Genomic DNA, 25,997 nt, shown 5'->3' with positions numbered 1-25,997 from the left:
ACCCAGTTTAAATGGGCTCAATGCATGATTTTTTTTTCTTTAAATCTACATTAATCAAATTAATTAAAATACAAATTGATAAACTAAACACTTAAATGTGTATTTTAGATGTTTGCTTTCCACTACTCTGATTATTATGGAAGCAAAATAACGCAAAACCACAAAATTGACTAGTGTGTGACAAAAAACAATGGTTTTGCTTTAGCGTTTTGTCTAAAATGTAAACATGGATTTTCTTTTTAAGCCATCACCTTATTTATACACATTTAATGAACACACCCCTCAGACGATTGAAATACTCTAATATTAGAAAGCAAAAGCGTGAATGGGTAGAGAAGTGGGTAGGAGGGAGAGGAGAGCAGAGTGGAGGATGATAGAGAAGAGGATGGGAAGCAGCGGATGGAAGAAGGAGAGCAGGCAGCGGAAGTCGGCGGGTCGCTGCTGGTTGGTTCGGCGCCGGTGGAGGGAGTCATTCCTGCAGCAGTGCTTCCGGTCGGCATTTTGTTCTGCGAGAGAGAGAGTCTGTGTGGATTCTTTTATGAGCGCCCAGGAGCCTTTCGGTACCGAATCCTTTCTTCCATCGTCCGGAGTAAAGTGCGAGCTTCCGCTGGCGCCTGCGAGGAGAATGACCGTCGCCCGTCCGTCTTCATGTTTGCAGTGAGAGGAAGCGGTGCGACCCGGATTATTGTTGTGAGAGGGACACAGCGAGCCCGAACCCCTCCATCTTCACCTTTCAACAACAGAGCCTCAGGTAAATGCGCCGGACCCGTTTTCGCTGGTTCCGAGCGGGAAAGCATAGTAGCCCGGTGTCGGGGTGGGACGTGCTTTGGACTTTCCGAAAGGTTATAGGTGTTGTGCAGCCCTTGCTCAGTGTTAGCATACGCGTTAGCTCGATGTGGGCCCGCAGGCGAATCCGCGGTTCGGATGGTTCGCGAACGCAAAGGCCAAAACGGGCCGTTTAAAAGGACTCAACTGGTCCAGGGGGCTCATCTGGAGATGCAGGTGTGCAGCTGAACCTGAAGCCCGGAGATAAGAGTCATACAGGCCTGCAGCTCCGCAGACCAGAGTAAACAATACTGTCCTCTCAGAGTAAACCCCATTCACCTTCCATCAGAGTAAACGTTACTGTGTTTTTAGCGTAAAACCGTTTCCAGCATCTGACAGAGTACACACAATCATATCAGAACGATGCTTATTAACTAGAAGTCGGAGTAAACAATACTCTCATATTCCAGGAAAACTTATTAGCCATCAGAATAACTATAAACAAAAATCCTATTAAGAAATTCTCATTAGCTGTCTGTCAGAATAAACAAAACTCGAGTCTTATTTACCATCTAGCTCAGTAAACAATACCATAACCATCAAGATTAGATATTAAACCTGATTGATTAATTATCCATCAGAATAAACAGTACTGCCCTCTTAAAGCTGAACTTGTGAACATCAGAATAGTTTGATTAATAGATCCACAACATCTAATTAGAGCAAACCTTAGAGAATCTGTCAAAGTAAAGAGCAAACAATGCTCTCTTATATTGAATAACACTGGCCTTTAATAATTAATCAGATAAAATATATAATCAGATATCTATCAGTCATGGTTTTGGCAGGGTAATTATCCAAATATTCATAACTAGCTGGCCGTGTGAAGGGAATATAAATGAATTATTGGAATCTGAAGGGCTTTACCTGCAGCTCAATATACTATTCATTTACTAAGAGAAAAAATTAAATGAGTTTCCATGATCGTTTACTGTCAATTATCTCTGAATACAAAGGTATGCAAAGATTAATATGAATTAAAGTCGTGGTGAGATTAGTGATGTCTTACACAAACATTTTAACCATTTATAATGCTCAAACTCTGAATATTTATGACAGTAATACATGTTTATAAAGAACAGAATTATCAGTCTTTTATAAACAAGTAACTCATATCTGAACTGTTAATTTTATAGAAAATAAATGTATTATAAAACAGAACATTGAGGCTTTGATTTAAAAATGCAGTTTGGGTTTAATGATTTATGATGGCAAAGAATGAATTAATGAATGAATGAAATCATGCAAGGATTCAGTTAGCTTTAGTAGTTCTTATCCAAAACATGCAGAAATCAAAAACCAAAAGTAAATTTAAAGTTTTCAGTCTGTTGCCAAGATTCTGGCTTAATAACGGTAGATTCAGAGAAGGGAATATAGTTGAAATCGCTCACAATTATGACAAGACTGCCAGATTTGTTTGTTTAAATTGCTGTGGTGTTTTATTGGAGCAGCTGGGGCTGGAGAAACATTGAGCTGTGGCTGTAATCTGGGAATGAGATTTCACATAGGAGACCTATGTTAATATATTTACCATTAATGAATTAGCAGACATGATAAAGCTTGTCCTGAGTTGAAATTTATTGCGTTTTTTCCTGTGGTCTTTCATTTTACTTGGATAAATGTTTGTGTAATAAGAAACAGCACTTTTCCTGGTTTTGTTACACTATTGCACTGTTGTCTAGTCCATCAGTAAGGCACCATGATGAGTCACCCAAACTAATGTATATACATAGAGAGAGACCGAGAACCAATCAGGAACTGTTTATGTACAGCGGCCTAAGTTTGAGGGTTCATACAGCAGCCTATGTAGTCCAAAGACTATGAAACTCTGTCTCCTCGTGCATGTTTGAATTTGTGTTACACAAACTATGGGGCTTTTTGTATGTGTTGTGTAAATATGGTCTAAATATTATGTGATTGTGTCCCTCAATTAGAGATTACCGCCTGTTAGAACCACCTGTAGAATTAGTGGATTATTCTGCAAGTTCATAGATGTACTGTTTAGGCTATATAAAATCATACCTGATGTTCTCGAATGCTCAAGGTTCATTTCAGGAAATTAACTAATATTGCAGATTCTCTAAATGTAAATATTAATATTCATTCATTCTTTTTTTAATTGCAAAACATTTTTTCACATTAATAATAATGTTTTTCTTTTTGTTTGTTTGTTTGTTTTTTTTGCAATTAATCTCAAGCAATTCTTTATTTTTTAGTTGTATTTTCTGAATCTTTCCTCCATTCCACTGCTTCCAGTTGCTCTTATAGCAGTAAAACGCAGGGCATCCACAGGCAGCGGCATGTCTTTTATGTTTTGGAATTGATGTTGGAGTCTCACTGAGACTCTGGAGGTTTTCTACAGGAAACGATTGGCTCTTGAGCAGCTGAATGCAGCTGAAGCCAAACTCTGTTCTTCCAAATTTGTTGCAACCGTCTGGGGAAGACCTTTCTGTTTCAACAGGACTGTGTCTCCTCAGCCTGCCCACTGTCTGATGAGGAACCCTCCTAGAGGAATGGAGGCAGTTATAGAAGCATAGGGGGGAGGGGCAACTTCAAAATAAAGCCCATTTGATGAGCAGATGCATGTGTAGTTTTGCCCTTGCTTGGTGCCTCTTTTGTTCCATGCATAATGCATATGGTAAGTTTAAAAGGAAGGTTTTTCATTTATAGCTCCAATTTTTATTTTATAGATAGTTACCTCCTTTGATATTTCCATGTTTTAAATTCCAGACTTCAAGATGTCAGTGCTAGCCATCAGTGTCATGTTTATTAAATCGTTGAGTTATGTTGAACTAGTGATCATGTTATGAGGAAAATTGTGGTGATGATGGCAAAGTTTTCATCACTATTATGGAGGTGAAACTAGTTGTGAAAAAATATACACTACCATTCAAATGTCTGGATGAAATGAAATGTTTTTAAAAGTAGTCTTATAGTCTTCAGTGTCACATGATCCTTGCTGATTTGCTTCTCAAAAACATTTCTTTTGATTATCAATGTGGCAAACAGTTGTTGCTTAATATTTTTGTGGAAACAGGATTATTTCATGGATAGAAGGTTCAAAAGGACAGGAAAATGTAAATGTTTCTATATGTCTGAAAAGAAAATGCTCATAGTATTGAACCTGATGATTGTCATTTTGTCCTTTTCTTTCTCTTGCAGTAAAAGATGTAAAGGTGGATCAGTGAGCAGCGACACTGAGCGACCTGTGCATCCACGCGAGCTCCCTGCCCTTCTTCAGCATGAATGGGGATATGCCTCATGTTCCTATCACCACTCTCGCTGGGATCGCAAGCCTCACTGACCGTAAGTTGCACAAATGCTTGGTACCTGAACTTGTATAACAAACCTTCCTTAACAGATTATTTATTAATTTCTTAAAGATGCTTTTAGGAATGTAATGTTATTTTTTTTTTTTTATTATGACTCATAACTTTTATTACTAAAAATTATTTGATAATAGGAGTCTTATCATGACAGAGTTCATAGTGTTCAGCTCATCATTTGACATGGTGGCCACCATAAGAGGGAAATCATCTTTATGTAGAATAACAATATTTTTTGTCATACACAGATAAACAAATTTATGGGAAGTACTATTGATTTCTCTTTGGGTGTGAAAATGACGTTGTGTATCTTGAAAAGTGTAAATATTCATCGAGATGGTATACACTGAAGAACATGCTCTATTGATTGGGTATGGAAGATGTTGATTCTTTCAAATTGATAGGGCTAGGCCTTGATTTGTACAGGCAATCATATTTTTGTGTTTGAATTAAAACAGGGAGTCCCGAAGAAATTAGTAAAATATTTCACGCCTCCTGTTGTAATAAGGAATGACACATTTTTTTGTGTGTTTATTTCTCAGTGTTTAATCAGCTGCCTCTCCCTTCCCCTCTACCTGTCACTACCACTAAGAGCCTGCTGTATAATGGGAGGATCGCCGAGGAGGTCAGCTGTCTGCTGTCCCGGCGGGACGACACGCTTGTGTCTCAGCTGGCGCACAGCCTCAACCAGGTGTCCACTGAGCACATGTGGGTATCTCACCTCGGTCTCCTTCCTCCAGTACATCCTCAACAAATGTGTTTGTTACATGATATGTGAAATATCTGTGAATCAGATTCCGTCTTTGTGGTTTTACATGCAGAGAGCTGAAGGACAACTTGGGCAGTGATGACCCAGAAGGAGATGTGCCTCTACTGCTGCAGACGGTGCTATCAAGGAATCCCAATCTCTTCAGGGAGAAAAGTACGCCCACCCGATATGGGGTTCAGGGCGGTAAGGAGAAACTGCAGAAATAAAGCTGTTTAGTCTGGGCATGCTTTTATTCTGTGATCTCTGTTAGAGCTCCCTGGATTAGAAATCCCATTTTTTTTATTTTCCAGACTATAGTTTGAAAATACTGTGAAATAGTGGTAATATTAATTATAATTTTACATGTATGAAACTGCCATAATATAATGATTTTGGGCATTCACTAATGGTCAAAAGTTTGGCATTGGCAAAGTTTTGTTAGTTTTTTCAGAAAAAACTCTTATTCTCACTAAGGCTTGCATTTATTACATCAAACACAGTTGAAAACAGATGTTCTGCTTAATATTTTTATGGAAAATATGCATTTTATTCCAGATTCTATGATGAATATAAAGTTCAAAAGAACATACGTCTTTGCTGTCAGTTTTGATAAACCTTTGATCTTTGATGTATCCTTGCTGGGGAAAAACAAAACAACAAAATCTTCAAAAAATGTTTTACTTACCTGCAAACTTTTGAACAGTAGTGTGTATGTGAAAGTATTTTTAAGTGTTCTTTTAATTACATTTGGCTCACAAAATTATTTTATCGCTGACTGAGTTTAATCAAACTCATTGGAGTTCTAGTCAGATAGCATGACAAATGTGAGCTTGAATTGCCATGTCATTTGACCCATGAAGTCAACATTTTAAACCCATGATTTGTTGACAGTCTTTGTTTTATGCTTTGAAGGTTTAATGCAACAGCCAATGTTATCACCATACAAGATGCCTCAGAATTCAATGCATGGAAGTCCGGCATCAAACTACCAGCAAACCACTATAACTCCAAGCCCTCCCAGGTACTGTTTCAGTTTCCTTTTTATTTAGGTTAGATAGGTAAGTGGCAAACAGCAAACCATTTTAACTCCATCTAGTGTGATTAAAGGAATTAAAATATGCAGAAAAACCTGGTTCCATTTCTATTCTGTATACTGACCAGTTCTGCTCTTACTCGACAGCCGATATGTTCAACCTCCGGCAGGTTCTGGAACCAGGTACATGCCACAGCAGAACAGCCCAGTGCCCAGCCCGTATGCGCCACAGAGCCCTGCAGGCTACATGCAGTTCAGCCATCCACCCAGCTACCCTCAGCACCAACAGATCCAGCAAGGTGAGTCTCCAGTCTTCTCTCTTATGAGAACCTCAAGAGGATGTTTATTCAATTTCTTAATGCATGTTCTTGTTCTTGTTGTGAAAAATGAATCAATGTAAATTATTACAAATAAAAATAATATGTTTATTGTATTGCAGTATCTGTATCCAGTCCAATAGTTCCTGGTGGCATGAGAAACATCCATGACAACAAGGTCTCCTGTCAAGTGTCTGGTAACTCCAACCATAATGCAAGGCATTGCTCCAACGATGAGTACATCAGCATTGTCCAGAGACTTGGAAATGATGTGAGTGCTTTCCAAAAGACGTTTTTATAACCCAACATACATTTCTTCATTTTTTTTTTCTTCATTAGATTGTGCCTGAATTTGTATCAAAAACACAGTTTTCAACCTGTTTTCACAGGAGAGTGACCCCGCTATGAGAAACGCCTCCTTCCCTGTACGCTCCATATGCTCTCCTGCTGGAAGTGAAGGGACGCCGAAAGGTAGATTGAACCTCCATTTTTGTACCTATACCATTTTTAGATATGGTATGCTTTTAAGCCCCTAATTTAACTCCTACTGGTCTCTTTTCACATTGTACTTTGGGTACGTTTGCAACAGTCTCACCTGTGATTAGCAGTCACACAGTGCTTACTAGTGCCAGATGTGTACCACTGTAAGTAGGTAGCAATGCAGGTTGACATTGCCAGATTCACGGTTTAATTTGTGTTATTGTCACTTTGAACATACACCCTTTACACATATGCTTGTACTTGTCTGTATAGCATGATTATGCTTGCTATTCTCCCAAGAAAATATATTCGGAGACAAGCAGCTGGGAGAAATAATACTCTCCTCTTGTTAAGTTGTGATGTAAGGAAAACTGTTTCTCGGTCCAAGCCTCTACTCTTGAGAATATTGTCTCAAAAGACGTTTATGGGCACTATTTATAGTACACATTTAAGCTAAACTGTACACTACATTCTCTGGGCTTATGATTCACAAAAGATGAATTCTGAGTCGGGTTAACTGAGATTTCTGTATGGAGACAAAGGTTAGGATAATTATTTTCCAGTAGTATTACAGTACAGGGTGACTGATTATGATCCTATGTTAGGACCTTTATAGAGTGTTTGGACTCACAAGGTCTGATTTATCAAATTGATATGGATGTGCAAAAATGCAGAAATTAAACCAACCAAACTCTACCAAAAGCTTATTTTGTTGCCATATTGCTGATTTACAAAGTATGACTTTTCACCTTTGGGTTGGTTAAATTTCAGTTGGATCTCGGCCGCCCCTGATTCTTCAGTCTCCTCCACCCTACACCTCCCCAAGAGATGCTGCTTCTGACCTCCTCTTGGACTCACCTGAACGGAAAAAGAAACAGAAAAAGTTAATGAAGGAGGAGGGGGGTAAAGGTGCCATGTATGACATTGTCAGCTCACCCACTAAAGACTCCACAAAGCTAACAATAAAGTTGTCTCGAGTGAAGTCTTCTGAGACTGAGCAGTCAGCTGAGCCATTATCGGTGGTAGAGCATGGCTCAGAGGCTGAGAATGAACTATCGTGCAATACCTCACCATATCACCGGAACCCCCAGGAACGGCTCTCCGCAGGTCATTGTCTATCGGGTGAGCAGTCGGCCTACCAACAGGTTCCTGTACTACAGAACACTGGGGCACTTGCAGCCAAGCAACCCGGGGTAGTAAGTGGAACCCCCTACGACGAGGCAGAGCTGGATGCTCTTGCTGAGATCGAAAGGATTGAGAGGGAATCCGCTATTGAACGAGAACGCTGCTCTAAGGAAGTTCAAGATAAAGGTTGTGTTTATTTTTTAGTTGTCACTTGATGTGCATGCTTTTAATTGATTATCTAATAATCTGTATAACAGCCTTTATTACTGGTGCTTATAAATGTTAACATGCTGGCAACGCTTATAGCTGCAACTGCACCCACTCAGTAAATCCTAGCATTCACATCAGTAACAACTTGCCTTACCAATTGCTAATCAGGACCCTGGCAACTACCTCAGAACATCCTAGCAAACACATGGTAACATGCTAGAAACCAATCAGAACAACTTAGCAACTGCAAAGCAATGTCCTGACAAGCACCATCTATGGCAACTGGAAAGCAGCACCCTAGCAACCACTCAAAACGATTCAAAACAACTGGTACAATAATAATAACACCTGCAAAGCAGTTCCCTGGCAGCCACCCAGAGCATCTCAGCAACCACATTGTAATACTGTATAGTAACACCTTACCTTACCAATTGTAAAGCAGGACCTTGGCAGTCACCCAAGAACATACCTACCACGTAGTAACATGCTTGAACCCAATCAGAACAACTTAGCAACCACAAAGCAATATACTGGCAACCATCCACAACCATGTAGTAACTTTCTAACAACCATTCAGAATACCCTAAGAACCACATAACAGCATCCTGGAAACAACCCTGAATTTTCTAATAAGACCTTCCTCGGCAACCACTTAGCAACACCCTGGCAAACATCCTGAACATGCTAATAACCAATAACCAATAATAACAACAATTCAGAACACCTTAAAAGCTACATAGCAGGATCCTGGCATCTACCCAGAACATCCTGACAACCGAAGGGTAAATTGTTTACTGCCAATGAGTTTACCTTAGCAACCAATAAACAGTACCCTGGTAACCCCCTAAAAGCATTCCTAGCAACTGTATAGTAACATGCTTAAAACCAATAAAAAACCCTTGACAACCACATAGCAGCACCCTGGTAGCCACCCAGAACCTTCTAGTGACCACTTAGTAACATGCTAAAGACATAGCAACCACACAGCAGTGCCCTGGCAACCATAGAAAACCCTAGCATCTAGCCAGAGAGTTTTGCAAGGTTCACTCATATTGTTGATGAAAATGTATGTTTAATACTACTACTTACCTGTGTGATTTAAATTTTGCAGACAAACCCCTAAAGAAGAGAAAGCAGGATTCGTATCCTCAGGAACCAGGAGCTGCAGGCACCGCTGGCTCTTCTGGAACACCTGGCGTGGGTGGTGGATGCAATGCTGGGAACAAATTGGTACCTCAAGAGGCTTGTGCCGCTAGTAATGGAGCCAGTCGTCCGGCCTTGATGGTCAGTATAGACCTGCAACAGGCAGGCAGGGTGGAAGGGCCAATGGACTCCTGTCCTGTCCCTGCAACAGAGGCCCAGCGCTGGCCTGAAGATGGTTCTGAAACCACCGGGGTCTTGCGGCTCAAATCAAAGACAGATGGAGAGGTGCAGAGGAAGGTAGATGGACGTCCAGAAGTCATCAAGCAACTCTTGGAAACTACACCACAGAAAACCACTTCAGATGGGCGATCAGAGACTCCCAAACACAAGCATGAGAACCGCCATGAGATCTCCAACAAAGGGAGTTCAGAAAAAAGATTGAATCTTTCCAAGCACAGACATGATGGTATGTCTGACAAAGTAAGGCCTGAGGGAAAAGGTCATGAAACTTCCAGAAAACAGGAAGGACGTTTGGAGTCAACTCGAGAGAGCAAAGAGGAGAGGCAAAAAGATTGGGACAGTGAAGATCCCAAAGTCCGACGACCAGATACGTCTAAGTCCAACCAGGTAGAGCACAACCGGGAGGTAGATCGGAACCAGGAGCGGGAAAAGGAAGGGGAAAATTGGGACAAAGAGCGAGAGAAAGATCGAGACAAGGTGCGGAATAAGGATCAGGAGAAAGTTCGGGACATGGTGCGGGAAAAAGATCGGGACATGGTGCGGGAAAAAGATCGGGACATGGTGCGGGAAAAAGATCGGGACAAGGTGCGGGAGAAAGACCGGGACAGGGTGCGGGAGAAAGACCGGGACAAGGTGCGAGAGAAAGATCAAGACAAGGTGCGGGAGAAAGATAGAGATAAAGAGCGGGTTAAAAATCGGGTCAAGGAGCGGGTAAAAGATCGGGACAAGGAACGGGAGAGGGTCCGGGATAAAGATCGGGACAGGGATACAGAGAAAGATCAGGAAAAGGAACGGGAGAGGGTCCGGGATAAAGATCGGAACAGGGATCGAGACCAAGAAAAGAAACGCCATACAGAATCAACAGAGTCCCGTGACAAGCCATCTCCTGAGCAGCGCTCCAATCCTAACAGTCCTCGGTTGAAGCAGGAACCTCGTAGTGGAGCAGAATCCAAAACAAAACAGGAACGGTCAGTCCAAAAAACTTCCAACAACAAAGACGAGAGGCGGAGTGGAGACAAGAACCGACTTGATGGACACAAGCCACCATCCTTGGACAGTAAAACGGCAGAATTTCCCAACTACCTACTGGGGGGCAAATCGAGTGCATTAAAAAACTTTGTCATCCCCAAGTTGAAACGAGACAAAGATGGTAACGTCATGCAGGAAATGCGACGAGAACTGTTTTCAGAGCCACTTGTGAAATTAGAAAAACTGGACCTGGTGGAGGACCTCAATAAGGGCGTAAAACCTGTTGTTGTTCTGAAGAAACTTTCCATTGATGAGGTCAAGAAGTTGATCAGTAGTTCGCGGAGCAAGTCAAGCAAGAGTAAGTCGTCTTGTGGAAAATCGCTTGGAAGTAAGACCTTGTGACCCCTGTTTTCTTGATATTTTATGAACAGTGAGTTTTTTTTAAGTTCATTGTACACTGAATTGACCGATTGTCTGAATGTGAGTTTGAGTAGCCCTCTCTGTAGGAGGCTTCATTTATTCAGTGTTAACGGAACTCCCTCATCATGTGCTGACAGAGATGGATTCCCGTATGCCACTGTGTGAGAGGGTGAAAATGAATAAACGCAGACGCAGCTCCACTAATGAGAAGCCCAAGTATGCTGAAGCCAGCTCAGATGATGATAGTAGTTCTGTAGAACGTAAGTAAATATACTGAATCTAATGGTGTTTTCACACTTAATGTTCTGGCTTGTCCCAAATCAGGGTTTCATCATCAATGTTAGTACAAAAATATAAATGGAAAGCAATACATTGGTTTAGTTGTTACTAATAAACTATTGGTAAAATATTCCTACAGAATGCGGTTAATTCACATCTATTTTGAATTCACATTAAATACAAACTGTATTGTTGTTCACTTTAAGGCTTCCCATTTCTAATGGCTTCAAAGACAGTCCTTACACTAGTCCAGATTCAGAATTATCTTGATGAATAAACCCATGTTTGCATGAAAAACTTAAGTGTTTTCGAAGTAGTTTTTCTGGCTGTCACCCATAATCTTCTTAATTATAATGTCTCCTCTGCTTAATTTCTTAGAGTTGAGATGGATTTAAGTTTTTTTTCCATTGAAATTTTTTGTCTTCATGGCTTTAAGTGCCCCCGAAGCGTTCGAAAAAGGATCGAGACAAAACATGGGAATATGAAGAAAAGGACCGGAGGGGTTCTGGAGATCATCGACGAAGTGGAGGTCACTACGACAGCCGGAGAAGTTCAGGCAGTCGACACCGAGAACAAAGTCCTGTGGACTCTGATGAAGATTCACCCCCTCCCAGTCTGAGTGATCGTAAGTGATCAGTTATAAATGTTAGCAATTGTTATGTTGACAGTGTTGACCGTTTTGTTGCTCAAATGGGTTGGAGTGTGGAATTCGAATAACTCTGATATTTGACATCCTTCAACAACAGTCGCCAGAAAGTTGAAGAAGAAGGAAAAGCAGAAAAAGAGGAAATCCTACGAGCCCAAACTGACTGAGGATGGTATGCTTGCAGATTGTAATCAGCGTTGAGCGATCTGAAATGCTTAGATCTTTAGTAATCCAACTTGTGCTCCACAGAAATGATGGACTCCTCCACGTTCAAGAGATTTTCCACCAGTGTTGACAACATTCTTGAAAACCTTGAAGATGTGGACTTGACATCATTAGGTAAATTAGGAGAAATTATTACATTTGACATTGAAGGTTCAAATTATTACAGATTCTGCCATACTGGAATGCTTCCGCAAATTTGAAAGTAATTGATATAATGAATGTAGATGATGATGAGATTCCTCAGGAGCTGCTCCTCGGAAAACACCAGCTCTCTGAGTTAAGCAGTGAAACAGCAAAAATAAAGGCTATGGGCATCATGCATAAGGTGGGTACATGATCACCTCTGTCGACAGGACAGATCTCACATCTCAAGAGACAGGACACATCATAAATACCTGATCTTTTATTCTTAGATTCCATCTGATAAGATGGTGAAGGTCCAGAGTATTTTGGAAAAAAACATTCAAGATGGTGCGAAGCTCTCCACCCTCATGAATCATGTAAGCATCATTGTAGTTTCTATTGGTGGAATGGCTCTGCCATGGACTCTCACTGATAGGTTCCCTGTCCTTGTGATTTCAGGACAGTGACAGGGACGAAGAGGAGCGTTTGTGGCGTGACCTCATCATGGAACGTGTCACCAAATCTGCTGATGCTTGTCTGACGGCTCTTAACATCATGACCTCAGCACGAATGCCGAAGGCCGTTTACATTGAGGATGTTATCGAGAGGGTTGTGCAGTACACCAAGTTCCATCTACAGAACACACTGTACCCGCAGTACGACCCCGTCTACAGGGTGAACCCTCATGGCGGTCAGTCCTGCACCTTAACACCATAAATCTTAACCTGCAAGATCCTTTCTATTCAATGGCAACATGAGTTTTTGTCACCACCAGGAAGAGCCACAAAGTACTTGTACAACAAGACATCTGATTTTGGTTTAGATTTTTATCCCGACTGTCTCTATATTGGCCTCTTATTATCAAATTCTTTCTGATTGGCTGTAATTGCTAACTGAAATTGCTTCCAGCTTGATACTGGAAACTTTACTAAAAGGACAAAGTGGGTATATGTTATCCAAGGATGTAGTTTTTCAATATTTATACAAATTACTTTATTTTCTGACCTGAAGTATGACCCGCATGAATTTATAAAATCTTATGGAAAAATGCTGCATTTTCAAATACATTTAAAAATGCATGTAATTTCTGACTACACTGCACAAGCGAGTGGCATCATGTAGCGGTTATGCGAAAACACCCTTAAAAGGGGTCACATGATGCTTTTTTAAAGATATTTTTTCTTGTATGTATTTGGTGTTACAGAATATGTTGACATGCTTTAATGTTCAAAAAACACATTATTTTTCAAATACTGTACGTTATTGGAGGTCCTCTATGCCCCGCCACTCTCAAACGCGTCGTCTTCTAATAATTCCCTCCTTCCGACAAGCGCAGTCTGCTCTGATTGGCCAGCTGACCCAGTGCATTATGATTGACCAACATGACAAGCACTCGTTGGAAATGTAACGCCCCTTCATCATCTTTCAATCATACATCAATGTCCTTAGTTTTACCGAAAAGAGAACAAAGTTGCATGACAGACACCGTGATGAAGCTTGTATGTGTTTGCAGTACACAAGCCACGGACGGTTAAGACAGCTGACTCCACTTTGTGACCCTGTCTCTCTCACATGAGTGTGCGCACACACACGGGAGGCGCAAAAACTCAGCATTTAAACATTCAGTTGCAAATACTTAAACTAATAACAAAACATACTTACAGTAGCTGATTCAGAAGCGCCATATTGTCATAGCAAAGTCAGAATAACCCCCTATCCTAAGTCCATGAAACGTTCGTCCATAAAATGCATTGCTGTTCTGTTGTAAGTAATCTTAAAGTTTCCTAAATGCATCTACTTTCAGAAGGCCAAATAAAAAGTGTTTTTGCTTTTACCTAGATACACACAGCATCTCCCTGACATGGCTGCTTCAACACTAACTGTGGTTACGGGAACCACATCTTCTTTCTTTGCATGAAAATTTGGACGGCATTATGCAAATATTTTCACACAGTGACATTAAAATGTGGGGGCGTGTTTTAGATGGGGGGGTGGCAGTCTTAACTTTGATAAAGAATATCTCTTTGGATTTAAGACTTTAGTGACTTTTGTGACTTTTTGAGACTTTTGCAACTTTACTGATCTTCTTCATGTGTACCAAGATCTTGTAAAACACCAAAGTGATAGGAAAAATTTAAAATCGCACCATATGACCCCTTTAACACCTAGCATTCACCAAGCACCACATGAGACATGACACTAATATTAGTATTTTCATTATAATGTTTTGTGTTAAATGATTATAATTAATAAATACTCGTTTTAATTTTCCAGTACAGTTGTATTACTGCTATAGTAGTATGTATTTTTTTTATTATTTTTTTATAAAATAGTAATAATAATGTTGTATAGTCATGTTGAATGGGTTAAAAACATTTTTATTTCTTTTATTTCGTTTTTTTTCTTTGTCCTTAGCTGATCTCATGCCTGGTCATCACAACAACTGTCCAAATTATGTCTATTTCTTCGTCCATTTCAGGTGGAACACTAAGTTCAAAAGCCAAGCGAGCAAAGTGCTCAACGCACAAGCAGAAAGTTACTGTCATGCTCTACAACAAAGTTTGTGATATTATCAGTAACCTGTCTGAACTGTTGGAGATTCAGCTGTTGACTGACACAACCATCCTTCAGGTGAGAGTCTGATCTCTGATTGCTGCTGCTTCTAAATAAGATTCCTTTGTTCTTTGCTTCACACAAATATTGTGTTGACAAACATTTCATACACCACTGTATCAAGCAGAAGAAGACCAGAAACATGAGTTTAGAATGTAGATGTAGTCAGGTTTCATTTCCATTAGCAAAATTATTTAATCTGCACTTGTGTATCTCTCTCTGCAGATCTCGTCTCTAGGTATCACTCCATTCTTTGTTGAGAATGTGAGTGAGCTGCAGCTTTGTGCAATTAAACTAGTGACGGCTGTAAGTACCAGTGCAGTTCAGCTTTCTTTACACTATAATTTGCTTTGCTAACTGCAGCTAACACTGTTGTGTTGTGCAATTTCTAGATTTTCTCTAGATATGAGAAACACAGGCAGCTGATCCTGGAGGAGATCTTCACCTCTCTTGCCAGACTGCCAACCAGCAAGAGAAACTTAAGAAATTTCAGGTATATGCTGCAGTCTATTCTACCAGCTGACAAGGGCACTTTTTGAGCATATGCATTGACTCTATTGTGTTTTTAGACTGAACAGCAGTGACATGGATGGGGAGCCCATGTACATTCAGATGGTGACCGCGCTGGTTCTGCAGCTTATTCAGTGTGTGGTCCATCTACCTTCTGATAAATACTCAGATGATTATAATGACAGAAAGGTAAGAGTTAAGTTAAACTGAATCTCCAGAGATGTTGGAAAAGGATTTTCCTTGCTGTTATGAACAACTAAGTAGACATACCCTGATGTTCACTGAAGTGAACTCTGGAGTCCACCCAAAAAAAAAAAAAAAAAAGTTGGGGTCAGTAAGACTTTAATGTTTTTAAATCTCTTATGCTCTCCAAGGCTGTATTTATCGGATTAAACATCTAGGTAAAACAGCAATAAATAGGTATTTTCTATGCAACTTATTCTTGTGATGAAAAAGCTGAATTTTCAGCTATTCAGTGTTCAGTGTGACATGATCCTTCAGAAATCATTCTGATATGCTGATCTGGTGCATTATAAGTCGTTGTTGTCACTTTTGACCAATTTCATGCAGCCTCCTTGCTGAATACAATTAATTTCTTTAAAGAAAAAGATCTTACTGACCCTAAGCCTTTGAGTTCATTTACATATTCTGTGTTGTCATTTTAAATGACTTACAGGGTTTAAAGGTAAATTAGCAAGAAAACCCTGTTTTTTTTTTTGGGGGGGGGGGGGGGGCATATTTTAGTTCTTGGTTTGTATTCTTACCTAATAGCCACATGCCGAAATGACATATTACTACAAGTTATTGAGTCTCTTCTGTAAAAAGAATGTTCTATATATATTTTTTTTCTTTATGCCTTTTAGTCATACTTTATAAAGCCATTCTCTTTTTTGTTTCAGGTTGATCAGGATGTATTAATCACAAACTCGTACGAGACTGCAATGAGAACAGCACAAAACTTCCTCTCCGTTTTCCTCAAAAAGTAAGAAAAGCCCCTGACATTATTCCATCCACACAATTCAACCCATTTATATTGGGGAAAATGAACTTTTATGCCATCTATATTGAAGCAGTGTTCTTCTTGGACCAGTAATGCTTGTTTTTTATCTACATACTGCGTCTTTAAGCTGAGCATGTACACTGTCTCAGGAAACACCTGTTTTACTCTCATCTGTTGCTCATTTGAGGGTTTAACCATGCCATCTCAGGACAAACAACACCTGCATCGCTACATAGTTTTACTTGTTTTTTAACCCTGTCTCTAAATGTTTTAATTTATTTGTTTATTTATTATTTGTTCATTTTTATTTAATTTATTTGTAAATTCTTCTGAGGGACAGCATCTGTTTATTAGACAGGGACGGTACTGAATCATATTACTGCAAAGTATTCGCAGCAGATGCTCTGGATATATGCTTCCAGATGATTGCTACATTTCATTTTTTAAAGAAAGAATCTTGTCATTCTTGGAAATTAAGTTACACTTGCGTTTATTTCTTTTTTTTATTTTAGGTGTGGTAGCAAGCAAGGTGAGGATGACTACAGGCCACTGTTTGAGAACTTTGTTCAGGATCTACTGTCCACCGTCAATAAACCTGATTGGCCAGCTGCAGAACTGCTGCTGAGCCTTCTGGGAAGGCTGCTGGTGAGTTTCAGATTGATATTTCACAGGTAGAATGTGTACCGTCACTTGAAAACCCACACAACACTCTGATTTCTCTTTGTAGGTTCACCAGTTCAGTAATAAGCAAACAGAGATGGCTTTGAGAGTGGCCTCTTTGGATTATCTGGGCACAGTGGCTGCACGGCTTCGCAAAGATGCTGTCACCAGCACAATGGACCAGCGTTCAATTAACCGCATCCTCGGAGAGGTAAACGTCAGAGTCCGCCCATCTGTGCCATCGCATGTATGAATCCCTCCTGGTCTGAAAGAAACTCATGCTATTTTGTGTTTTAAAGAACTCAGGCGGTGATGAGGTTCAGCAGCTGCAGAAGGCTTTGCTGGGTTACCTGGACGAGAACGTAGAGACTGACCCGTCGCTCTTGGTGAGAAAATTCAGACATATTATTGTGAGGAGAAAAACAGCCCTAAGAATCTCTAGTCTAGTGGTTTTAATGTTGTTGTGATGTCTTCATTTTTAAAAGTTTGCACGGAAGTTCTACATCGCGCAGTGGTTCAGGGACACCAGCACTGAGACAGAGAAAGCCATGAAATCGCATAGTCAGAGGGACGACGACTCGTCCGATGGGCCGCACCATGCCAGGGATGTCGAGACCACTGGTGAGATCTTACAGAAAGCTGAAGCGCGCAAGAAGTTCCTCCGGTCTGTTATCAAGACCTCAGCATCAAAATTCAGCTCTCTGAGGTACAAACAGCAGCGATTTTTGCCAAAACAACTTTGTTAAAGGGATAGTATACCCCAAAAACGAATATGTGATACGTTTAGAAGCATTTTGACACCTGCAATGTGTTTTCTTTCAGAGTAAACTCAGATGCTGTTGACTATGAGGACTCGTGTCTTATTGTGCGATATCTGGCCTCCATGAGGCCGTTTGCACAGAGCTTTGATATTTATCTCACACAGGTTAGAAGTCATCACATCTCTCAGCATTTTTGTTGGCATTGCATATCAATAATAGATCTCCCCATTTGTGTCTGTAGATTTTGAGAGTTCTCGGTGAAAGTGCCATTGCGGTGAGAACTAAAGCCATGAAATGTCTTTCTGAAGTGGTTGCGGTGGATCCAAGCATTCTGGCTCGGGTGAGTGCAGTTTCCAAAGAACCTAAGCTTTTTAATGTGCTCATTTGCATATTTTGAATTCTCATTTGCTTTTTTTTGGTTTAGTCGGACATGCAGCGGGGAGTTCATGGCCGACTGATGGACAACTCCACCAGCGTGAGAGAAGCTGCGGTAGAGCTGCTGGGGCGCTTCGTACTGAGTCGACCACAGCTAACTGAACAGTATTACGACATGCTGATCGAGCGCATCCTGGTTTGTTTTTTTTTTGCATATATAATCGTCTGAATTGTAGGATTTTGCAGTCAAATTTTTTTGTATTATAACTGCAAAAAATATATATTTGACCCTTGTTTTTAACAGATTTCCTCAATAGGTTGCTCGAAGTCTGTAGTAGCAGTCAGCAGTTTCGTTACATTTTCGTTACATTTTTCTAATGTTCTAATGTTTCTCTCTTTTTAAAGAACAACCAAAATTCCACCTGTTTTTTTGTTTGTGTATTTGGCAAAACCCATGAAATAAAACACATGCTGATCACTCGGTCTGGGTTTATGTGGTGATGATGATGGCCACCTGTACCTTATTACTTACAGTTAAAACATGCTTTTTTCCAGTTAGCAGTGAAAACTGATCCTTTTGAATTCATTGTGTAGGCTGATTTGTGCTGGGAAATGTTTTCTGCAGGACACAGGCATCAGTGTGAGGAAGAGGGTTATTAAAATCCTACGGGACATCTGTCTGGAGCAGCCCACCTTCAACAAGATCACAGAGATGTGTGTAAAGATGATCAGGAGGGTCAATGACGAAGAAGGAATCAAGGTTAGCTGTTTTGCTCTTACAGTCTAGATTAATCCATGTATTTTACATTTATGTAAAAATTGTGTATTCTGTGTTTTTGTTGTAAAATATTACAAAATTTTGTTAAGCTAATTTACTTTATACTGGTGGTCTATTACATTTTTTTTAGTAATTATATATTTTTATCTTATTTAGGGGTCTAAATTAATTTCTAATAATGCAAAAAAATATATATATTTGATTAATTTTTTATATTATTAGAGATTACTTTAGTTTATTTAGTTAATTTAGTTAACTAAATTAATTTAGTTAGAGATTTTTTTTTTTTTTTTTTATTATTATTGTGCAGCCATGTTATAACCAGTTTCTTTTTGCCATCTCTTATTCAGAAATTGGTAAATGAGACATTTCAGAAGCTGTGGTTCACCCCTACACCTAATCATGATAAACAGGCCATGACTCGCAAGATTCTCAACATCACAGACGTGGTAAGGATCTGCAGAGTGGTCAAAGATCTGACCTCTAGTCATGTGCTATAATACACATTTAAGGTCATGTTATGTCCCTCTTACGCGAATCATTGTCTCTCAGGTCGCTGCATGCAAGGATTCTGGTTACGACTGGTTTGAGCAGCTCCTTCAGAATGTAAGTTGTCCATCTATGGTTCAAGGACAATTTTGATTTGTTTTTCCAATGCTTAATTGTGCATTTAGGGCTTCAAGAAGATCTGGGATAGTACCCTGAAAGGTTGCATGTCTGAACCGCAAAAGGGGTGACAGAAGAGCAAAATACTCAATTCCGATCCATTCTGTTGCACTTTTCCGAAATAGAAAGCAAATTCTGACTTACTGAGTTGAATTGAACATAGCATTAGCCCCGGGTTACTCCTATGGGTTAAGAATTGTGACCTGGAATATATATATAAACCTAACCACTGATGTAATCAATGTTGTCACAGCTGTTAAAGTCAGAAGAGGATGCCTCGTACAAACCGGCCAGGAAGGCTTGTGCTCAGCTGGTGGACAGTCTCGTGGAGCATATTCTGAAATACGAGGAGTCTCTCGCTGGTATGAGCGGTGTTAAATTATGATGAAAAGATTTACCTTGGTTGAAGTTTTGATGAGTTTTTTCCTGTTTTGCAGACTGTGAGAATAAGGGGTTGATGTCCAGTTGCCTAGTGGCTTGTATTACCACGCTGTACCTGTTTAGTAAGATCCGACCCCAGCTGATGGTGAAACATGCCATGACTATCCAGCCGTATCTAACTACAAAGTGTAATGTGAGTATGCTGTCGGGAAACTTAGGATGTATTGCAGGGGTCACCAAACTCGGTCATGGAGGGCCGGTGACCTCTAGAGTTTACCTCCAACCCTAATCAAACACACCTGCTAATCAGTGTCTTACTAGGCATGCTTGAAACTTCCAGGCAGGTGTTTTCAGGCAAGTTGGAGAAGGACACCAGACCTCCAGGACGGAGTTTGGTGACCCCATGATAATTGCAATAAATGGTGTTGTGCTGCCATCTAGAGGCCAGAGAGTGAAGGCACTTCTTGTGCTTATTGTGTCCCTACAGACCTCGAGTGATTTTATGGTGATCTGTAATGTGGCTAAAATCCTGGAGCTTGTTATTCCTTTGATGGACCATCCGAGTGAAAATTTCCTCACCACCATCGAAGAAGACCTGATGAAACTCATCATCAAATACGGCATGACGGTCAGTTGAAGAGCAAGTCTCAGTAACTCTGAAGTCTAGCGGTTTGTAGATAGCTTCATGGTGCCATCTGCCTTGTTTCCTGCAGGTTGTGCAGCACTGCGTGAGTTGTCTCGGTGCGGTCGTCAATAAGGTCACCCATAACTTCAAGTTTGTGTGGTCTTGTTTCAACCGATACTACGGTGAGGAAATTTCAGTGCCGGCCAGGAGTCTTTTTCTCTTTTTTTTTTTTGATGATCCTGAGACTGTTAACCACTCTAAAATTCTTCTTCTTTCACGTGAAGGAGCACTAAACAAGCTGAAGTTGCAGCATCAGGAAGACCCAAACAGCACCGTACTGGTGTCTAATAAACCTGCTCTGCTGCGTTCACTCTTCACTGTGGGTGCCCTGTGCCGACACTTCGACTTTGACCAAGAGGAGTTCAAAGGCAGTAATAAGGTGAGATCCTCAGTCATGATCTCTGGATTTTAAAAGGCTTGAATCCCAGGAGAAATTTGTCAGCATTAATACATGTACTATAATGGACTATAATAAACTAGTCAAATTATAAATCATTTGGTTAATGGTTGTCTTCTCTTTCAGGTGGTCATAAAAGACAAAGTGCTGGAGCTGCTATTGTATTTCACTAAAAATGAGGATGAAGAGGTGCAGACCAAGGCCATCATTGGTCTAGGTAAATATTTGCGCTCCATAATCACTGAATTTCTTGTTTTTACCTTTTCACTGTACTCACAGTGAACCAAACCATGATCTGTTGGTTCTCCAGGCTTCCTGTTCATCCAGCACCCAGGGCTAATGTTTGCTTCAGATGTGAAAAACCTCTACAACTGCCTCCTGGCTGACAGGAAAACGTCAGTGAATCTGAAGATCCAGGTGCTAAAGAATCTGCAGATGTACCTGCAGGAGGAAGACTCGCGCATGCAGGAAGCCGACAGGGAGTGTGAGTGTCATTTCTGAAGGATTTTCCTCGTCTGTGCTCAATGCAGCTGTCACTTTGTAAGTAGCTCTCCAGTTAGCTATTTGTATTCTCATTCTTTGTCATTGGTCTTTTCAGGGAAGAAGATGTCTAAGCAGGAGGACCTGAAGGAGATGGGTGACATCTCATCTGGCATGAGCAGTTCTATCATGCAGCTCTACCTCAAGCAGGTGCTGGAGAGCTTTTTCCACACGCAATCCAGCGTACGGCACTTTGCCCTCAATGTAATCGTCCTGACACTCAGCCAAGGCCTCATTCATCCTGTACAGGTACGTATCCACTCCACAAACTCCCCTAAAGGCGGTCTGAATGAGAGTTTCGTTGAACTTGTTTGTTTCCTCCTCCATTAGTGTGTTCCGTATCTTATTGCAATGGGAACCGACTCGGAACCCACAATGAGGAATAAATCTGATCAACAGCTGGTGGAGATCGATAAGAAATACACAGGATTCATTCACGTAAGTGGATTTGAACAACTAACTTGCATTTATAATGAATGATGCAATAAATCGTAATATATTAGGTGTAGGTATTTGTCAAATAATAATATTTAGAAATGAAAAAATCCTCAGAGCTGTTGCTAACAAGTGTTATAATTAACATCCTATTTAGATAGTTTTATAAAGCAACATTTCTTGTTTCATTTGGTTTAACTTGACATACTAAAACCAAACCTGAAAAAAAAATGTATAAAAACTAACTAAACCTATTTTACAGAACACTTAAACTAATATATTTACATAAACATAAAACCACACTTCACAATCAAAAACTACACATTAAAATATATATATATATAAAAAAAAATGAAATAAAGATCTGATAACATGTCAGTTATGCTGAAATAACTGTGGATGTATATGCCATCCAAACAGATGAAGGCTGTGGCGGGGATGAAGATGTCCTATCAGGTGCAGCAAGCCATTGTGGATTCAAAGGACATGATAATCAGAGGTTTCCGACAGGATGAGACAAACACAGCTCTTTGCGCTCACCTCTACACCATGGTGCGTGGAAACAGGCAACACCGCAGGGCTTTCCTCATCTCCCTGCTCAACCTGTTTGATGACAACGCGGTTAGTGAGCTTTTTTTCATGTTTTGCATTATGCGCTTCTCTGTGGTACATTTTCTTTTATATTATTATTGTCTTCAGTAACTACATTTTATGCTTTCCTGTAGTGTTTCTTGAATGTTGTTTTGTTTTCTTCCCATTTAGAAGTCAGACGTGAACTTGCTGTTGTATGTCGCAGACAATCTGGCCTGCTTCCCATATCAGAGTCAGGAAGAGCCACTGTTCATTATGCACCATGTAGACATCACACTATCAGTGTCCGGCAGTAACCTGCTGCAGTCATTCAAAGAGGTGTGCTGCTTTCTCAACCAGTCAGTGTGTTGAATTTCTACCCTTTTACTGTAACTCTCTTAAGCACACAATAGTTTAGAAAATTGTTCAATAAACAATGTATTAAATAATATTATGGTAAATATAAATCTTAATTTAGGGCAGACATAAATTGATTAGTATCTGCAAACAAAACATTTGATTCCAAGCTTGCTGGCCCTTAATTTTTATGTTATTTTATTAACATTTTTCAGGGCTAATTCTAGAAATGTTATTAAAAAAAACAGCTATAAAAAACGATATAGACAGTTTTATTTAAGTGTTATTTATATACTTATTAATTAATTTATATATATATATATATTATATCATTATTTATTAATATTAGCTTTAAATTTTTCATTTGTTTCAGTAATTTTGTAAATTGGCATTTAATTGTATTTATTTTTTTATTTTTTTATTTTGAGGATTATATATATATATATATATATATATATATATATATATATATATATAATCCTCAAAATAAAAAATTTTATTTCATATATATATATATATATATATATATATATATATATATATCACAGGTTTTAAAATTTACAAATACATTTTGTTTGTCCTTTTTGCAGCTTTTTTGTGAGGACTGGCATAACCTTTTCTAATAATCTTGTCTTGTATTGCAGTCTTTGCTAAAGGAACCTAGACCAAGGGAAAAGAAGAAAAAAAGAGGGAAGAAATATGGCTCTGAGGAAGAGGATGAAAGTAGCAGAGGAAGCAGCAGTGATAGTGATAGTAGTGATGAAGTCATCCGTCGGCCCAAGAAATCCAGACGATCCGCTGCAGTGAACTCTGACTCCGATTCAGACCTGGACTTGGAGGACGTTGACAAGGTCATGCTGCGTCTACCTGACAACCCAGAGCCCTTATTGGACTTTGCTAATGCCTCTCAGGGCATCTTGCTGCTCCTGATGCTCAAGCAGCACCTTAAGAACCTCTATGGCTTCTCTGACAGGTGAGTTTAAATCGCTAATCCAAATGCATTCTGGGCTGAAATATCTATTGTAATGTGTTCATGGCCCTGACTTCATAACAAATGCCTCTTCGTCTCTTTCTGCAGTAAAATTCTGAAATACTCACCTACAGAATCTGCAAAGGTTTATGATAAGGCTGTAAACAGGAAGGCCAATGTGCATTTCAACCCACGGCAGACACTAGACTACCTGACAAACAGCCTGTCCAATGCAGATCTTACTTACGATGTCAAGAGGAGAGTCGTCAGACAGTATTTAGATGTAAACATTCTGATTTTCATTTTTTATTTGTGTTTTGCCTCATACAGTGTTGTTTAGAAAGGCTGAGTGATTACATTTATTAGAATTATTCTGTTTTATATATGTGTGTGTGTGTGTGTGTATATATATATATATATATATATATATATATATATATATATATATATATATATATATATATATATATATATATATACACTGAAAAAAGTAAGAAAACACAAAAAAATAAATAAATACAAAATAATTTATGATTATTAAACCTAACGTAACTTTCAAGCTATTTTAGAGCAAAAAAAATTAATATAAATATTTATATATAATTGTATTTATTTTTAGCTTGAAAATTACTTGAGGTTTAATATAATCATTAATGATTTTTTTATACAAACATAATAATTATTTAATATATATGGTTTAACGTGTATAATATAAAAATATGAATGTTTTTATATACTCAATAACAATAAAAAAAACTGAAACTAGTGCAAATTTTCATTAATTGAAATAAAGCTTAAATAAAATATAAATATTATAAATAAATTCAAGTTACAAAAATTTGGCTAAATGTTTTTTTTTATTAAAATTTAAATAACAAATAAAAATATATACAATATATAATAAGGTAATTAAAAATATTAATAAAGATTATAATACTATATAAATAATGCTAAAATAACAGGTTAAGACATTTAATATATTAAGAAAAAAAGTAATGACAAACAGCTCATTGATTTGACTTGAATTTATTTATTAAAGTGAACGGTTTGTACTGTTTCACAAAAATGAGTCAAATTGACCATCTCTAACTGTTTTATTCCACAGTTTAAGGTACTGATGGAGCACTTGGACCCAGATGAGGAAGATGAGGAAGGAGAGGCTTCGGCCAATTCCCACGCCAGAAATAAAGCCATCACTGCTCTACTAGGAGGCTCCAGCTCCAGCCCCAAGAACAATGCTGCGGAGTCGTACGATGACGACAGCGATGCGGACGAAAAGGCTCCTGGGGTAAGAAAGCCCCTGTGCTAAACTTTTCATTCGACTCTTGATGTCTTGTGTTACTGTCACTTGAAAACACCATGTGTTTGTTCTCTTCTAGTCATCACGGAGATCCAGGAGAGGCGGAGATTCGGCAGAGGCATCAGGTCACATGAACGAAACGGTGGAAGCCATGGACGTCATCGCTATCTGCTGCCCCAAATATAAGGACCGGCCGCAGATAGCGCGTGTTATTCAGAAGACAAGCAAAGGATACAGCATACGCTGGATGGCCGGATCATACTCCGGCACCTGGGCGGAGGCCAAGAAACGCGACGGACGTAAACTGGTGCCTTGGGTGGACACTATAAAGGAGTCGGACATTATTTACAAGAAAATTGCCTTGACAAGTGCGCACAAACTGACCAACAAAGTAGTGCAGACTTTACGTTCACTATACGCAGCCAAGGAAGGAACTTCCAGCTAATTAAATCTGTATTAACTCTCGAACTGTTACACTCAACAAACTCTCAGCAGCCAAGCTTCATCAGGATTTAATGTTTTGTAAACATATTCGGAGAGAAAAGAGTACTACAGACTCACAGGTTTTAAGATCCAATGCAGAACTGGTCGAAATTAAGGAACGACGATTTTAAAAGTGTGGTCTGTTTGGAAATGTAGATGTGTATCCTGTACATCTTTTAAGTTAAACGGAAAAGAAAGAAACGGAGCTCCTTCGCTGTTGTGCAGCAACTTGGTTGTTTGAATTTTATCCCCCTCCACTGTATCATAGTTTAACACAAAACTGAAACAAAAAATGTTTATATCTCTTGACGAAGAAAAAAAAAACTGTTCAAAGAAATAAACCTAAAGTGAATGTTGAAAAGTAGTCTGTTGATGTTCTTAATAAAGTGACCTTGGAGTTTAACCTA

At 39.3% G+C, this 25,997-nt stretch overlaps 1 protein-coding gene across 3 annotated transcripts; it reads left to right on the top strand.

Annotated features, from left to right (window-relative positions):
- Positions 1-354: 354 nt before the first annotated feature.
- On the top strand, positions 355-25,997 carry LOC113054368 (nipped-B-like protein B). Of its 3 annotated transcripts, none has more exons than XM_026219886.1 (47): positions 355-751; positions 3,988-4,131; positions 4,694-4,859; positions 4,973-5,073; positions 5,812-5,920; positions 6,080-6,231; positions 6,372-6,520; positions 6,639-6,720; positions 7,501-8,040; positions 9,176-10,804; positions 10,974-11,096; positions 11,552-11,740; positions 11,862-11,933; positions 12,011-12,100; positions 12,211-12,311; positions 12,400-12,486; positions 12,569-12,800; positions 14,589-14,740; positions 14,948-15,028; positions 15,115-15,215; positions 15,292-15,421; positions 16,132-16,214; positions 16,745-16,877; positions 16,960-17,103; positions 17,192-17,278; positions 17,378-17,598; positions 17,715-17,817; positions 17,895-17,993; positions 18,078-18,224; positions 18,654-18,788; positions 19,157-19,255; positions 19,359-19,412; positions 19,726-19,834; positions 19,910-20,046; positions 20,341-20,481; positions 20,567-20,660; positions 20,763-20,917; positions 21,062-21,152; positions 21,246-21,419; positions 21,534-21,724; positions 21,806-21,913; positions 22,331-22,531; positions 22,673-22,819; positions 23,482-23,810; positions 23,916-24,090; positions 24,913-25,095; positions 25,187-25,552. In XM_026219886.1, the coding sequence occupies exons 2-47, from the start codon at positions 4,068-4,070 to the stop codon at positions 25,550-25,552; spliced, it is 8,256 nt and encodes a 2,751-aa protein (XP_026075671.1). In that variant the 5' UTR covers positions 355-751; positions 3,988-4,067. The 3 variants fall into 3 exon arrangements, with proteins under 3 accessions (XP_026075671.1, XP_026075669.1, XP_026075670.1); XM_026219884.1 differs by having other exon boundaries at positions 356-751; positions 4,973-5,103; positions 25,187-25,997; XM_026219885.1 differs by having other exon boundaries at positions 357-751; positions 4,973-5,103; positions 9,176-10,774.

The sequence above is a fragment of the Carassius auratus genome, chromosome 35 (genome assembly GCF_003368295.1).
Source record: "Carassius auratus strain Wakin chromosome 35, ASM336829v1, whole genome shotgun sequence".
Taxonomy (NCBI): Eukaryota; Metazoa; Chordata; class Actinopteri; order Cypriniformes; family Cyprinidae; genus Carassius; species Carassius auratus.
This window is presented reverse-complemented; position numbering and strand designations above follow the sequence as displayed.